Below are 15,396 nucleotides of genomic sequence, written 5' to 3'. Positions count from 1 at the left end.
TAGATTAATCCAGGACTAGACCTTGTTTATATTAGGACATTTAAGTAATTTTTACAAACACACCTTACAAAAAACATTACTGATGTGCATTGTGAGACAACACAATGGCACTGATATATGTTAAGATGCGTCAGTGCAAGATATTTTTAAATTAAGGCAGCCCAAACATGCATTTTAGTCTGGGACAAGGATAAGCCCTGTCTGGGAAACTGCCCCAAAGTGTCTGTCTGAAGCAAATGTTTCCACAGGCTCTGTTGTGTTAATGCTAACATAAATGCTTGTATAGCTGTAAAACAAATGGGTAAAAACACAATACAGTGTTATGTCCTCCCTGAATTGTATTTCATGTGGGTCTGGCGCAACACTGGCAGATTTTCAAGGGTTTGCTTGTAGATTTGTTTGTGTTTGCGTGTAACACTGTGTCTGTTTGTGTGTGTTTCAGGTGTGAAAATGAGGAAGTTTGCGTACTGTAAGGTGGTGCTGGCCACGTCTCTAGTGTGGGTGATGCTAGACATGTTCATCCTGCTCTACTTCAGCGAGTGCAACAAATGTGATGACAAAAAAGACAGAGGATTGCCGGGGAGAGACAGTAAGTAGACACACACACACATGGATTTTTCGTTGTACACATATTTATGTCCAAACACCTTCTAAAGTGGATTATCATAAAACTTTAACCCACTTTACCAAAAAAGGTAAGAAGCTTTTATTTTGACAGAAGCTTTATCATGTAAACACACATTTATCAGTCTATCTAAATAAAGTGTTTTTTTTTTAAAGCTAACTATAATTACTACAGTTGAAACCAAACCCTCAAAGAAAACAGCGTGAGAAAAACAAACATAGGTGTTTGTACACTTACACAACAGTAAGAGATGATCTTATCTAGCTATGTGTATGATATTGTGAAATATGGGCCAGCACTGAACTGTGTGTATTAATAGCAAAGAGAATATAGAAGCGAATGAACAGCAAATGTAAGAAATCTAGAAAGAAAAAGTCTTTAAACACTCATAGACAATATCTTCAAAAAAGTTTTTTTTCTGTATTAAAGCGATATTTCAGCCAAATATCAAAATTTACCCCATGATGTTCTCACCCTCAAGCAATCTGAAATACGTACTGTATGTCCATCATCTTTCAGACGAACACATTTGGAGGTATTTTAGTAAATGTCCTTGCTTTGCCAAGCTTATAATAGAAGAAAAGGGGTATTAGGGAACAACTTCTTACTTTGAAGCCCAAAAAAGTGCATCCATCCTTCACAGAAGTAATCCATATGGCTCCAGGGGGTTAGTAAAGACATTTTGCAGGTAATCTATGTGATAATGTAAAAAAAATCCATATTTGAAACTTTATAAATGACTAGCTTTTTGTGAGTCCAAGATGGTGCCATTTCCGGAAGCTAGTTATTATAGCTTATAAAGTTTGAAATATGGATATTTTTTTACAAAATCGCATTACTTACCTGCAGAAGACCTTTATTAAACCATTGGAGCCTTGTGGATTACCTCTCTGAAGGATGAATGCACTTTTTTTTTAATTCAGAAGTTGTTCCCTGATCCCAGTTTTCTGCCATTGTAAAGCTTGGAAGATCCATGATATTTACTAAAATAACTCCAAATGTTCCAGTCTGAAAGATAATATACATATTTATCTCAGATTGCTTGAAGGTAAGTAAATCATAGGGTAATTTTGATATTTGGCTGGAGTAACAAAAAACAAAACAAAAAATTGTCAAAAGGTTACTTTGAGTGCATGTATGGGGTCAGTTACCCTTACTGTACATTCACACAGTGAATATAACCACATGTTTATCACAGTAATTATAGATGCGTTCTACTAATGTTTAGCAACCAAAAAGTAAAAATACTATCTGTGTGTGTGTGTTTGTGTGTGAGAATATGTGCATTGCTTTATCATTTAAAACCTAGGTGTTTTTTGTGAACTGTTTGAAATATAGTAAAACAGTTTGAAAGAAGTTTGTGCTATATTTCTTCAATTTAAGTGGCACTTGGTTTGATGTTTTGTCATATAATGTGAAGACAGTAACATCTGTGCCCCTGTAGGGAAGTTGCAGTGTATAAGAAAAAGAATGGAGCTGATGGGAAAGTATTTCCTTTCACATTGCTTTGTCCCTTTCTGACCCGTGTATGAACTCTTACCAGGTTAGCACTTTGGCTGTTTAGGTCAGGATGCCCTGATTTGATCATAATATTCCTAAAATAATCTGCCCATCACATCATTAAGGCACATTTTCTACTGTGTCCCAAGCGATGATTACAAGATTTCCCCTCTCAGAATCCCTCAGGAAAGTCATTGGGTTTTGCCGAGGAGAGAAACAGGACAGTGTAACCTTGTAATGCGCTGTCTGAACAGCTACACTCTGCCCCTGAACAAGCACAGCTCACCCATACACATACACAGGGATTAAAAACAGTCAGTTTGCCTCTTAGAGCAGATGTAATCTCTCACTGTTGCAAATCTGACCTTAATCTCACCAAAGCATGCTTTTTGAATTATTAATGATCATAGCTCAGTGCTTATCCAGCTATACAACGTCTACGAACACACAATCACAATGCATACATTTAGATGTTCAATGTACACATGAACCACTAGTGGAAAAGCTTCTGTTTGTGCAGTGTATTTTTTATTTATTACAACAATATTCATTACAGTTGCTATTTTTTTGCTTAACAATTTGAGTGTAACACCGAATAATACAATTTGGAGAATTTGTTAGTATCTGGTATGTTTCATTTTGCTTTAATGTCAGCATCCACTGGCGCTGGCTTGGACTGCACAAGTTTGTGCCAAACCTGATGATTCATGTTTTCCCAGCATGATTTGGGAATGTTCCAGAGAGCATCTGGTGTGTTTAAAGGAATAGTTTATCCAAATATCAAATTTCTTTCCTAATTTCCAGATGTTTAGGACTTCTGTTCTTTGTTTTAAAGGGAAAATTCACTTTTTTGAAAATATGCTAATTTTCCAGCTCCCCTAGAGTTAACATTTGATTTTTACCATTTTGATCTCCAGGTCTGGCGCTAGCACTTTTAGCATAGCTTAGCAAAATCCATTGAATCTGATTAGACCATTAGCATTGCGCTAAAAAATACCTAAAGAGTTTCGATATTTTTTCTATTTAAAACTTGACTCTTCTATAGTTTCATCGTGTACTAAGACAGACGGAAAGTTAAAAGTTGCTATTTTCTAGGCAGATATGGCTACCAACTATTCTGGCGTAATAATGAAAGGACTTTGCTGCTAGTGATCGGCGTAGTGATATTACGCAGCAGCCGAAAATAGTCCCCTTAGTTACTATCAATAGCAGGGGACTATTTTCGGGCATTGCGTAACAAAAAGAGTTCATTATAGTGACATAGAAATAGTACACCACAAGTATTTTTTCTCATATGTGTATGTGTGTGCAGGGGTAAATTAAAGAGAGCTTGTCCTTTGTAAGATAAGTCGCATGGTTGAGAGATCTGAGAGTGGTCATTATCCAACAAACACACACGAGTGCCCATAAGGCAGGGAAAGTCTTTAACGTGTTTGTGTGTGTGTTGTTTCAGCTGTGGTTCAAAGGACTCATGACGGCCCGGGGGAGATGGGAAAGCCAGTGGTTATCCCTAAAGACCATCAGGAAAAAATGAAGGAAATGTTTAAGATAAACCAGTTTAACCTGATGGCCAGCGAGATGATCGCACTCAACAGATCCTTACCAGACGTCCGGCTTGAGGGGTGAGTGTGTGATTAACCTCTTTTAACCTTAGGCAGCATCTTTAAACCACAGATCCTATGGCCTAAGATGTTAAACAAACAATGCTACAGACAACCACCTGACATGCCAGATCACTCGTAACATTCAACTATTAAAAACCTATCTCTTCCAAAAATACTTGACATAGATATTGACCACATTTCCTTTTCTTCCTTTTCGGTAAAAAAATTAAAAATTCCACTAAACGAGGCCATAACTCTAAAACAAGACTAATAAAGCGCTAATTGGGCAATTGATTCCCAAACACAGTAAAGATTAAAGCTTTTGCATAATGTTATCAATTGCTCGGCCCCCCTCCTAAGGTTTCTGAGGAGGAGGGCGTCGCATAAGGGAGTAGTATGAATCCCAGACCGGCCTCAGGAAGATGGCTGACGCAGTCTCGTCTCTGTCTCCCCTTACTCCATTACTCAACCGGTTTTTGGTGACGCTCTGTGGGTATCGATTTGTAATGTTAATCCCACTGGTCGGTCGCTGGACTCAGGGATTCAGTGTGCCGGCCAATCCTAGTTCTCCCTAAACCAAACTGTGAAGAGTTTGTCACGGAGGATGTTGTATCTTCGAAACCTAAACTAACTCTTTCTTTGCTCTCAAACAGGTATTGTGTTTAGAAATAATGAAAACTTGTATCTTGTTATAAGCACCTTTTATACTATTACCTCCCTATGACACATCGCTTTCCTAATCTTTTTAAGTCGCTTTGGACAAAAGCGCCTTCTAAATGTAAATGTGCACATAGCCCAGCAATTTATTATTGCCTGTTTTGTATGCCTTTAATGTTTGTAATTTGTTTTTTAATTGCTTGGCTTGACTTCCACAATAAGAGTTTTCTTGGCAAGTAGTGGTATGTAAATATTTGTGTTTCATTGGATTATTCCATCAACATATCAAATGTAATTCATTCAATTACATTTTTTAATTGATTGACAGTCCTACTAACAGGCAAAATGAAAGCTTAGAAATAATGTTTATATCCGGTTGAGCTATAGTTGGTCTATGACTGTTTGACTTTGCCTTCAGAATGACAGACTGCCACGTCTCGATATGTGTGTTCGTGCACGTTCCCTTGCTGTGAAATGCGTGTGGCAGGGACCGAAATGTAAACATTGATCCGTGAAATGTGTTTATTTTCTACCTCTCAGATTAATTACTGCCATTTTTTTCTTCGGCTGTGTTTGAAGCAAACCGATAGATTCAGCAATTTCAATTAAAAGATAAGAGTGTGTCAATTATAAAGTCACAGTCATGACCCAAGTTCACACACACACATTTTCACAGCGCTTTCACCTTCACAAAAAGTGATCTTAGAATTCTTGAATAATGATGAACTCATCTCATTTTCAGACAAACATATTAGACTAAAGTGTTGACTGAAGACATGCTGAGGTCTTCATGTGCACAGCCGCATCGTTTTTCTCATAGTACCTTTAATTTATGTTATACTTTGCGGTGTAATGTTTACCAAAGCAAAATAGAGAATATGTGTGTAGTGCGGGTCAGACTCATCCTTGAGAAAACTGAGAAAATTACTTTTTTTGTGTGTGTTTGTGATTATTGACAGTTCGGTGGGATATCGCTTCAAACATTTCACTCTTATTTCCCACTGCATTAAATAATGTGTGGAGATTTTCCTCCGCAGTAGACAAACACCATCAAAAAGCCCTGCCTTCAATATTTACGGGTTTAATAAGTCTCTGGGCGTCCTCTTTCTCAGGGTGCGACCATGGAAACTATTTCACCATGACAGTAATGTTACCAGGGGTCTCTAGGTCTAGTAAATTAGAGGTTTGTCTTTAAAGCACATGTTATGTTCACACACTCTCATATGGCTGCAGAAGGGTTATTATGTTGATTGTGTTTTAATTCATTAAACTGTTATGCTTCCTGGAAATGTCACAGGGATAAATCATTTGGGGAAGCTGTGCTGTAGGTCTGAAATGACACGATTATTGAACCTTAAACCACTAAACCACAAATATGGGAATGCACAACTGAAAAAAAAATAATATTTACCCACAATGCACTGCAAGCGCTTTGGAAAGCATTCTCTGTCAAATGCATAACGTAATATGATTGGTTTATCTAAATGGTATTCCTGCCTAATCTGGTTAAGCATTTAAATTTGTGAGATATGCATGTAAATATTTTGTGATGCCAGTGAGAACGTAATATTTTTTTTTTGCCTTATTCGTTCAAGTCTTTTAAACAAACTTGCAGTCCAGTCTAACTATATACTTGCGTAAGTATGACTTACAAATGTACTGTAAGTTATACCTCTTCATTTGACAGGGTGGAGATGTCCAGTGTTGGGTGGATATGCTGGAGTGGTGAATTTGAGCAGATTGAGCCAATATACGAGACATCATGTCTGACTCTCTGTGTGCTTATGTGCAGCTCTGACCTCAGCTTTGAGAGCTCACGGAGTCTGATGTCATGTGTTTACTTTTCAGCACAAATACACACACGAGAAGAACAAGGATCATCTGCTCTCCCTAGGCTTGTCTTTGCTTGGGTCTCTATGGCTCCAGACTAATAAAATTAGTAGATAGCCACTGGCTCCTACAAGGAAAATCTAGGAGGTAACAGACTTTTTAGCAGGCTGATATAAATAAACATGAAAAAATGAAATGAATGTGAGTGAGTCAATTGTTAACTCGGTAATGACTCAGAAGGATTGAATGATTTTTTTAAACCTTTTCAGACGATTCGTTAAATAGAAGTGGCTCAGTGGATCAGATAAGATCAGTTTGTGTTTAAACCAAATATCATGCTGTTCACTGAACAAAGTTATGGTTAACACTGTAATGATCAGTAACACTTTAAGGATCAGTGGAATAATGCCATCTCACCTGCTTACTCTCTTATACTACCCAAACACACACACGATGTGGTTCAACAGCAGATTTACACCATGAATGTGCATATCTGCAGCCAGCAACGCTATGAAGTTGTCATGGCAACATGGATCAGCATCTCTAGAGAATTTTTTTTAGCACCTTGTTGAATCAAAGCCACAGAAGATTGTACGTCTTGAGACAGCAAAAGTGTCTTTCACCTTTTATAAGAAATGTGTTGCTAATAAAATGACATGACTGCGTATTAGTGTATTATACAGGAAGCAGGTACCGCTATTTTGTGATTGGATATAATTAATTAATTCAAATTTGACCAATTTTGTATGGTTGGACGATCCGATTGTGATTTTACAGTATCTTAGCAACACATCCCATTAAACTTTACCTTGCATCAGCAGATAAACCTTTTCTCTGCCTTTCTTTGTGTTTTCAGAGATTTTGCTCTCTTTTTCACACACACACGCACACACACTACACACTTGTAGCTTTTGAGTGCTATGTGTGGCGTGTACTAAATTACTGTTTTGCTCTTCTGAATAGAGTAAAATGGAATATATTATTCGGTTTCCATAAATTACATATCAAAGCGGGACGTGCAAGAGCCATGAAGTGAGAGAGAGATATATCTTTGATATCAAAGAAGCAAGATATCTCAGTCTCTACTGACGGCTAAGATTGGGGGAAGAGGGGAATAACTAGGTGAAAAAATGAAAAGTGAAGATGAAAGTAATAGAAAATGCATCATTCAAAGATAAGAGTGTGTGTGTATATGTGTGAGAGCGGACATTGTTTATGTATTTCTTTCTGGTTATGATTTTAAAGAGTGGCTTGTTTTTCCATTTATTCCCCTGTGTGTAACTGTCTGTCATGTAGATGAGTCTCAGTATGGGACGAAACCGTAAGCAGGACTGATTTCAGCCAATAGAAGAGTAAATGAGTTTTACGGTTAAGTTTTCTCTGGTGTCAATTAAAATCTGGCATTCATCCTGGAGGTCATTTACATATTTTTAAGTGTTTAATTTACTGAAGAAAAATAGCTTATCCAATCCACTGATTTTTCTCTGTTAGAGACACAGTGGAGAATCGTGCTGAAAACCTTGGCTAACATTTAAAGTGGATTTCAGGGAATAATTCAAAATGGTACAGAAAGGCAAAATATGCCTTTTTAAAAAAAGATTATGGGGCGGTTTCCCGGACAGGGATTAGACTAGACTAAAATAAATATAAGCGCTGTCCAAACTGAAAACAACTTGCACTGACATATCTTAAAATACATCAGTGCCCTTTGTATTGCCTCAAAATGCACATGTCGTTGAAACATTAAACTAAGGTCTAGTTCTGGCTTAAGCTAACCCTTGTCTGGGAAACCACCCCTAGATGTTGTGATTAATTATATGATTCACTGTTCCACATATTGTTTTTCACTGTAATTATTAAATTACTGTGCAATATCTCACAAAAAGTTAACTTATTTCGGTTTCTATGCACATGCTTTTAATTGTTTTGATTTGGTAATCAAAAGGTTTTTTGGCTGATATTCATATAATTAGCAAGTAATGCACAACCATTTAAAACATATGGCCAAAACTGTAAACTAACATCCAGCACAGATTTACACAACCACACAAACACACACTGTGTTTTATAGTTATGAGCGGCACACAGCTGGAAACAATTCTGACCTTTTCTCCTTTAGTGCATTCCTGCTGTCGGGGAGGGTCGAGTTTGACTGTGTATGTGTGTTTGCTGAAAGCTGAACTTTGATAACGCAATATTTCCTCTGCTGTGTTTATCTCTCTGTTTTATTAGCGTAGCTTTATTGGCAAGTTGCATTATTGATTCAGGCAAATGCAAAAAAGGATTACACTGCCAAAATGTCAATAACATTATGCATATATACATATTACGCTTTAACAACTATTGAAAGCATTTAGAAGGAGTAGATTTTTATATTATATATGCCGTTCAAATGGTTGCCTTTTTATTTTTGGCAGGACTTCACAAATTGTATTATAATTCAAGTTTAAGCCCCTGCGGTTTAATAACAGGTTGCCATTTGTGTGATTTCAGCTAGAAGTTTTGTTCTTGATTGGTGTAGTTATGGCATGTAGGGTAGTTCTGTTTCCACTTTGTTTCGCTATAAAGATCACAGGGCCCAGGACCCTTTTTATGGGTGGACCTCCTTTCCCAGCCCATAACCGCAGACCTGGTGTCAGCTTGTGTGACTTTGGTAGTTGGGTCTGTCTTTGTACGGTCATGACTTTATTTAGTCTACGGCTAAGCAATGATCTTGGGTATCCTTGGAATTTATTTGTTGTCTCTGTCTGATTTTTCTTTAACACGTAAACACATTGTTTCGAATTTTACTTTACAATCAATGTATTCTGTTCTGTGTGATTTTTTTTTTTTTTTTTTTTTTGGGCTTTGGTTTAGTTCTGGGAGGCAGTGATCAGAACTGTGTATACGTTTATTGAGATTATGACAGAGAACATACATACTTTAGTGTGTAAACACACACGCAGCAACCAACTACTGTATTTCTTTATAGACGCAAGGATCCAACCAGCTTGTATGTTGTGCAGCTGTATTTTTCAAACAGGAAGAAAAAATCTCTCTTTGAATTTTATTTACATCATATGCTGTGTTTAATAAAGGTGTTTGTGATATCTAACATGAGACTTTTAAATTTTTTCCACAAATTACTATATATATTATATTTATCGTGTGCTAACATTCACATAAAATTACTGAGATATAAATTCTGGTCAGTATCGCCCAGCTATAACGCATCGCAATTTTTTTTTAAATTTCATGAAGCAGTTATTTAATCAAATAGGCTGTTCTGTTAATAACTGAATAACTAAATCTTTATATTTTCCTGCACTGTATCTGTCATCTCCTCTCTGTTTCTTTTTCTCTATGCCTCTCTGTTTCTCTTTCTCTGTGCTAAAGTTAAGCAGGATTTGGCCTAAGGATTTTGATCAAATTTCCAGTCTAATGTGTGAGCGTGTGTGTGTGTGTGTGTGTGTGTGTGTGTGTGTGTGTGTGTGTGTGTAACAGACCTGCAGCTGTTTTTGTCTCCCTTTGATTGCACCAAATATATTCCATTATTCCTCGGGCTTGATAAATGTGTGTGTGTCTGTGTGTTTGGAGGTCTCTGAGGGTGAGCAGTGTGTATAAGTGTTTCATCTTTGATTCTTTGCATCTTTTGATCAGGATCTGCTACTCTTTTCTGTGTTATTTTAGCCTGATTTAGTTTTCACTCATTCTCTGAAATTATATGTGCTGCTTCTCATCGCACTCACAGCTGGATCATTTTGTGTGTACTGATCTTATGGAGGGAATACTGTACATGATCTCTGTCTTAGACAAAATGGCAAAGCCAGGAAATTTGGTAAAATATTACTATTCTCTCATAATTTACCTACCTTCATGCCATCTGCTTATTCATGGGAGCGATCAATCTCATTGGCCCTTCCTTGTCTTGTGATGCAACACACATTGACAACGTTAAAAGCAATTAGATTCAACATTATTGACGTCTCGTGTTGCCATGTTTATGCGATTATAGTGTTAGCTAAATATGCTCAAAATATTGTTTTCTCTCACGAAATGTATGTTTTCACTTCACTTCAGAAGACACTTATTGCATGGAGTCAGATGGATTACTTTAATGATGTATAGATGTGAAAAATGGGAAAAATTACTGCATTTTGATATAAAATTTTTGTTTTCAACTGAAGCAAGAAGTTCATATCCATCTGTGATGGCATGAGGGTGGATCCCAGGGGTCACCAAATGGTGGACTCTGGTCCAAATCCGGGCCGCGAGATGCGTCCATCCGGACCGCAAAGCCTTTTGATGCAATGAAATAAAAAAGGCAAATGCTATATAACGTAGTTATAAAATCCGTAATGCTATTTGGGTCCTGGGAAAGTAGTGATGCACGATGTATCGGCCGTCGATATTTATCGGCCGATTTTTGATGAATTTGAAACCATCGGGATATCGGCAATAGCACGAGAAAGGCCGATACCGATTGTTTATTAATTAACTGCATAAAGAAATCCATTATATGTAAAAAATTAGTTAATGTTGTTAATAAAATAAATGCTGAATAGCAAAAACCATCTTTTGAAGGTTTTCATGCTGTCTTATTTGTTTTAGCTTAATTTGTGCCTCTCTTATTATGTTGGTCAGTTGAATGTTAATTAGATCCAATCCATGTTCAGTAAAAAATAATTTGATGCAGAAATAAACTAGCTAATAGACCAACTGTATAGTATTGTATACAAGTGTTTAATATCGGTATCGGCCAGAAGTTGTCTGTTTAAATCGGTATCGGCCCTAAAAAATCCAATCGGTGCATCCCTATGGGAAAGCATAACAAGCCGTTGCAGATGGGGAAATAGTGCATGGATGCTGCATGTGAAACATTTTTAAATGGAAAAGAAAGACATGAACTGAGGGAAAAATATTTAAAGTGTTAGCTGGAAAGGCCAAAGCTATTTCTCCCACTGAAGTTCTCAGTCAGATTAATGTAACATCAATGTAATGTGATTTATTTCAACTAGGAAATGAATGCTTCCATCTTTAAGTTACTCAGTTAAGCCTGTTTTATTTAATTTGAGCTTATTTACATTTTTATAAACTGAAGGAACTGTACAAATGAAGAGAGAAAATACATATGAAGAAACATTATTCAGTAAACATGATAACATTACAATTTTTTCAATAAAAACAAATATTTACACAAATTTCTTTAGTCTGGCGAAAGCCATGAATTTATGTTTTTTATGCGCAGTACATAATTGTCCGGACGTCGGCTGGTAAGGAGCGTTCATTTACTGGGCCTCAAGCAATTTTTATTAAAGACCCCTGGTGTAGCCTGTATATAGCCATATGCTTCAGTTACACTACAGCCATAAATTATGATTGGTAACTCACTAGTTGGTTGCAGGTGATACAGATTCTGGCGAGCCTTTAATTGGAAAAAAATACTGCATCATGAGTCATTAACATTTTACCAGAACAACCCGAAATGTTTTACCAAAATAAATTAAATCCATGCATCTTCTATAGGTTCATTAAATAAACTCTTAAGAGTACACCAGGGCATAAGCTAGTACTAAAAGCTAAGGACTTAAACTTTCTTTGAGGTCTTCAAAAAGAAATTGTAGTATAGGAGAGCGAGCGAGCAAGGGAGAAATCTGTGTTCTATTTTAATCAGACAGGTTGCAGGCCTGACCAATGAGATGCCTTGCCTGCAAATTAAACTGTTGTCTGGGGTCCTGAGAGTTGACATCAGGTTAATGACTTTAAAAAGGGCAGCCTGTGTGTGTTTGTCAGTGTTTGTTTCCAGAGACTCGACTTGATGAGTTTTAGAAAGATAGGGCCGGAGAGGGTCTGTGTTACCACATTGATGAGACATGGTGGGCTACAACCCTTCACCTTCATGTAATTAATGTGCGCGCGTGTGTGCGCGTGGTGTATGAGCTGTACTGTGGTTGTATGTTGTCTGTGTTAAGTGTTAAGACCTTTGTGGCTTTTGCATAATGCAAAGTGTGAACTGAATCTGAAAATACTGTATGTCAGTACGTTTATTGTTTTTACATTAAATGCAATTGCGTGTGTTATTGTTGACCCTAGAATATGTTTTTGTGTTTATGCATGCGTTTGATGTTTTGTCATTGTGGGCCAGCTGTGCCAGGGCAAACAGGAAATGAGGCAGGAAGTTGGAACTTGTGTCTCACTTTAGCTTTCCAGATACAACAAACACTGGCTTTCCTGTTCCTACCCCTAAACAGGCTGGCACAGTAACCTCCTCTTAGATAATCGACAAATGATCAGATCTCCCACAAGACCTTAAGCCACTCTCAATAACTGATGGAGATATACAAACAAACAAATATACAATCTGTTCTTGCAAACACAGTACACGTCACGTGTCTTTTACGGGATGTGTGTGAACGCAAGTACAGATTCCGGAAAATCATTGCCAGTGTGAATGAACCAAGGTCAAACAATACAATACCCCTGGACAAATCACGGACACGTTTTCCATGTATTTTCCGAAATCTGTGTGTGAAATGGGCTTCTAAGTGCTCTCTAAGCGAATAGTGGCTCATTCACACAAAAATTAGTCGTTATACACTTTGAAGTGAGGTGTGATCAGACCTGCTATCGTTTATTCAGTCTCTGTATAATCATTTGCTTGAGTGTTTTCTGTTTTTAGAGCGTCTCCCACTAGATAAGATGTTGTCACAGTCTCTCCATCAGCTCTACACTTACCAATAAGTGTCAGTCCCATCTCAGACAGTGATGAGCTTAAAACCCAATGTAGCCTTTCAGTGTGTAAGCTCTGAAAATGAGAGTTACTTTCATGTCTTGTAGCTCTTTATCAGTTTAGTTCAGGGCAATGGTAAAAGTGACTTGAATGTCTTGTTCAAAGCTTTGTGGTTCTTGGGTCGTTTGATAGCTTGTCCATTCTGATTAGCTCTGTGTGTGTGTTTTGCAGGTGTAAAACAAAGGTTTATCCGGATGGCCTTCCCCGCACCAGCGTGGTGATCGTGTTTCATAATGAAGCGTGGACCACTCTTCTTCGAACGGTCCACAGTGTCATTGAAAGGTCACCAAGACACCTGCTGGAGGAAATCGTGCTGGTGGATGACGCTAGCGAGAGAGGTGAGTGTGTTTGTTAAAGCCTTTTTACAGTTATTGATGATTTTTACAGACCCAAAAGGTTTAAAATGTCACAAGGGTGTAAATAATGACTCTTCGTTCACATACATAAAAATACAAATCACCCATACTGGGAACACACATACTGATGAAGACTTTGAATGCACTAAAAGTTGCTTTTGATGCAAATGCATAATTTTTTGCAAAGGAAATATATGTGTTGCAGTGGTTCAATGGGTAGAGTATTGCATTAGCGATGCAAAGATCGTGGGTTTGATTCTGGGGAACACACATCTGGGTGATTCTCGCGAAATTAGACTTACTGTATGAGGTGTCATGGAACATTTTGATAAAAAAAGTAAATGCTATCAAAATAAGAAGCATACAGGTATAAACATTTCTTCATGAACTATTTTGCAGGTGATTTCAAATGACATCATACAAACCAATTTTTTTTCCACATTTAAGGGGAAAATGTTCATTAACGCAACGTGTCCATGGCTGGATTTGAGTTCTTTGACATGGAAAATGTATAATTAAAAAAATCTAAAAAACAAAAAGCTTCAGTGCATGTTATACTATAAACATTTACAGAAAGAAACATGTGGTATTTGGTGATCATTGGTAAATGTAGAGACAATAATAAGGAATATAAATGTGTCCAAGAAAAAATTTCTCATCCTCTGCAACGTTTTTCAATCATTGTTTAAGCCCTCAAAGAACTAACATTTAAAAAAAAAAAAATAGTTGGAAGGGACATAATTGACTGTGACATTCAAGATGGCTACCAGGTAAAGAGTTCTTATTTTTTCTCTCCAGATAAAAGTTTAAATTTTGTTTGTCATAGTACCTAGACAACTTTTTAATTCTCATTACCAAAACATGAGTTTGTAAATGCATATATTAAATGTAATATCATGTTGCGGTAATGATAATTTTTGATAATAATAATCTAAAAAATGTAAATAATTCAATGGGAAATATTTTTAAATCCTTTAAAAATAATGGTTATAGTTATTTCAGATATTAATCTTATATGTGAAAAAATTTTTTTTGATGCTGGACACCTTCTTAATCTGGATTTTGTGAGAATCACCCATCTATACATTTATAGCTAACTGCACTGCAAGCCGCTTTGAATAAAAGCATCTGTCAAATTCATAAATGTAAATGTATGTGGAGCTAATTGTAAAAAATCCCACACACTTAATTACAGATCTCTGTGTATTTATTCAAGTTAGGATGAGGACAATGTACTGCAGCGCTATGAAGATAATGACATGGTTTGTGTTCCTCCATCCAAAAATACTGTCGTGATAGCTCCATTTCAGTCTACCGGTATAGTATGTGTGTGTAAAAGGGAACAGAACACATGTGGAGGAAAAAGATGGCCGGTGACCTTGTTGATTTTTAACGTCAAGGCTGAAATTTGATTTACACCCTGAAACACAAGTGTTTTTGTTGAGACACCTAGAGAGAGAGAGAGAGAGAGAGAGAGAGAGACAGAGAGAGAGAGAGATGCCCATATTACGAGTAGCTCTATTATTTGTCTGTTGGTGTCTGTGTGTGTGGGGGTTTGTCTGGTGTCTTTGTCTTTATAACCTGTAATTTGGTTAGATTATGGGATTAGTGGATTAGTAGGTATAATGAATAGATACCTGGAATTACACTGTCACAATCTCCCATTCACACACATTTGCACTTCAGATACAGTAATGTTAGTACTTGCTCTTAATAACCTGAGGGTCTGAAGTTGGCAGTGCTTTAGAAATGTGCAGAAATGCCTCTGGTGGACTTCTGGTCGGCGGTGGTCTTGATGGCAGCTGCTTTTCAGTACCATTGACCCCTGCAAACATCACCTCTGTGTGATTCGGGCATCGCATCATCTGCCGAGAGCCCTGTACACGAGGCCCGGGTCACCCGGTTTGGAGCGTATTGCTACTGCGTATACGTTCCCTCCCAAACTAAGACAGTAGCCGGCTCAACTGCTTAAAGCACTGACATTATGGCATACGAAAACTGTGTATGTGTCACGTTTGTAATAGGATAGGGGATTGAGAATTCTTGCAAGCCAAT

The 15,396-nt window shown here is 37.2% G+C and overlaps 1 protein-coding gene across 1 annotated transcript in view; it reads left to right on the top strand.

The window, feature by feature from the left end:
• The window catches only part of galnt1 (UDP-N-acetyl-alpha-D-galactosamine:polypeptide N-acetylgalactosaminyltransferase 1), an 84,086-nt gene that overhangs the window by 46,644 nt on the left and 22,046 nt on the right, over positions 1–15,396 (top strand). The window contains exons 3-5 of the mRNA XM_065245530.2: positions 443–589; positions 3,579–3,747; positions 13,157–13,323. Of these exons, the coding sequence (XP_065101602.1) occupies positions 451–589; positions 3,579–3,747; positions 13,157–13,323 (475 nt within the window). The 5' untranslated portion in view covers positions 443–450. The remainder of the gene's footprint in view (positions 1–442; positions 590–3,578; positions 3,748–13,156; positions 13,324–15,396) is intronic.

Source organism: Paramisgurnus dabryanus, chromosome 13 (genome assembly GCF_030506205.2).
Source record: "Paramisgurnus dabryanus chromosome 13, PD_genome_1.1, whole genome shotgun sequence".
NCBI lineage: Eukaryota > Metazoa > Chordata > Actinopteri > Cypriniformes > Cobitidae > Paramisgurnus > Paramisgurnus dabryanus.
This window is presented reverse-complemented; position numbering and strand designations above follow the sequence as displayed.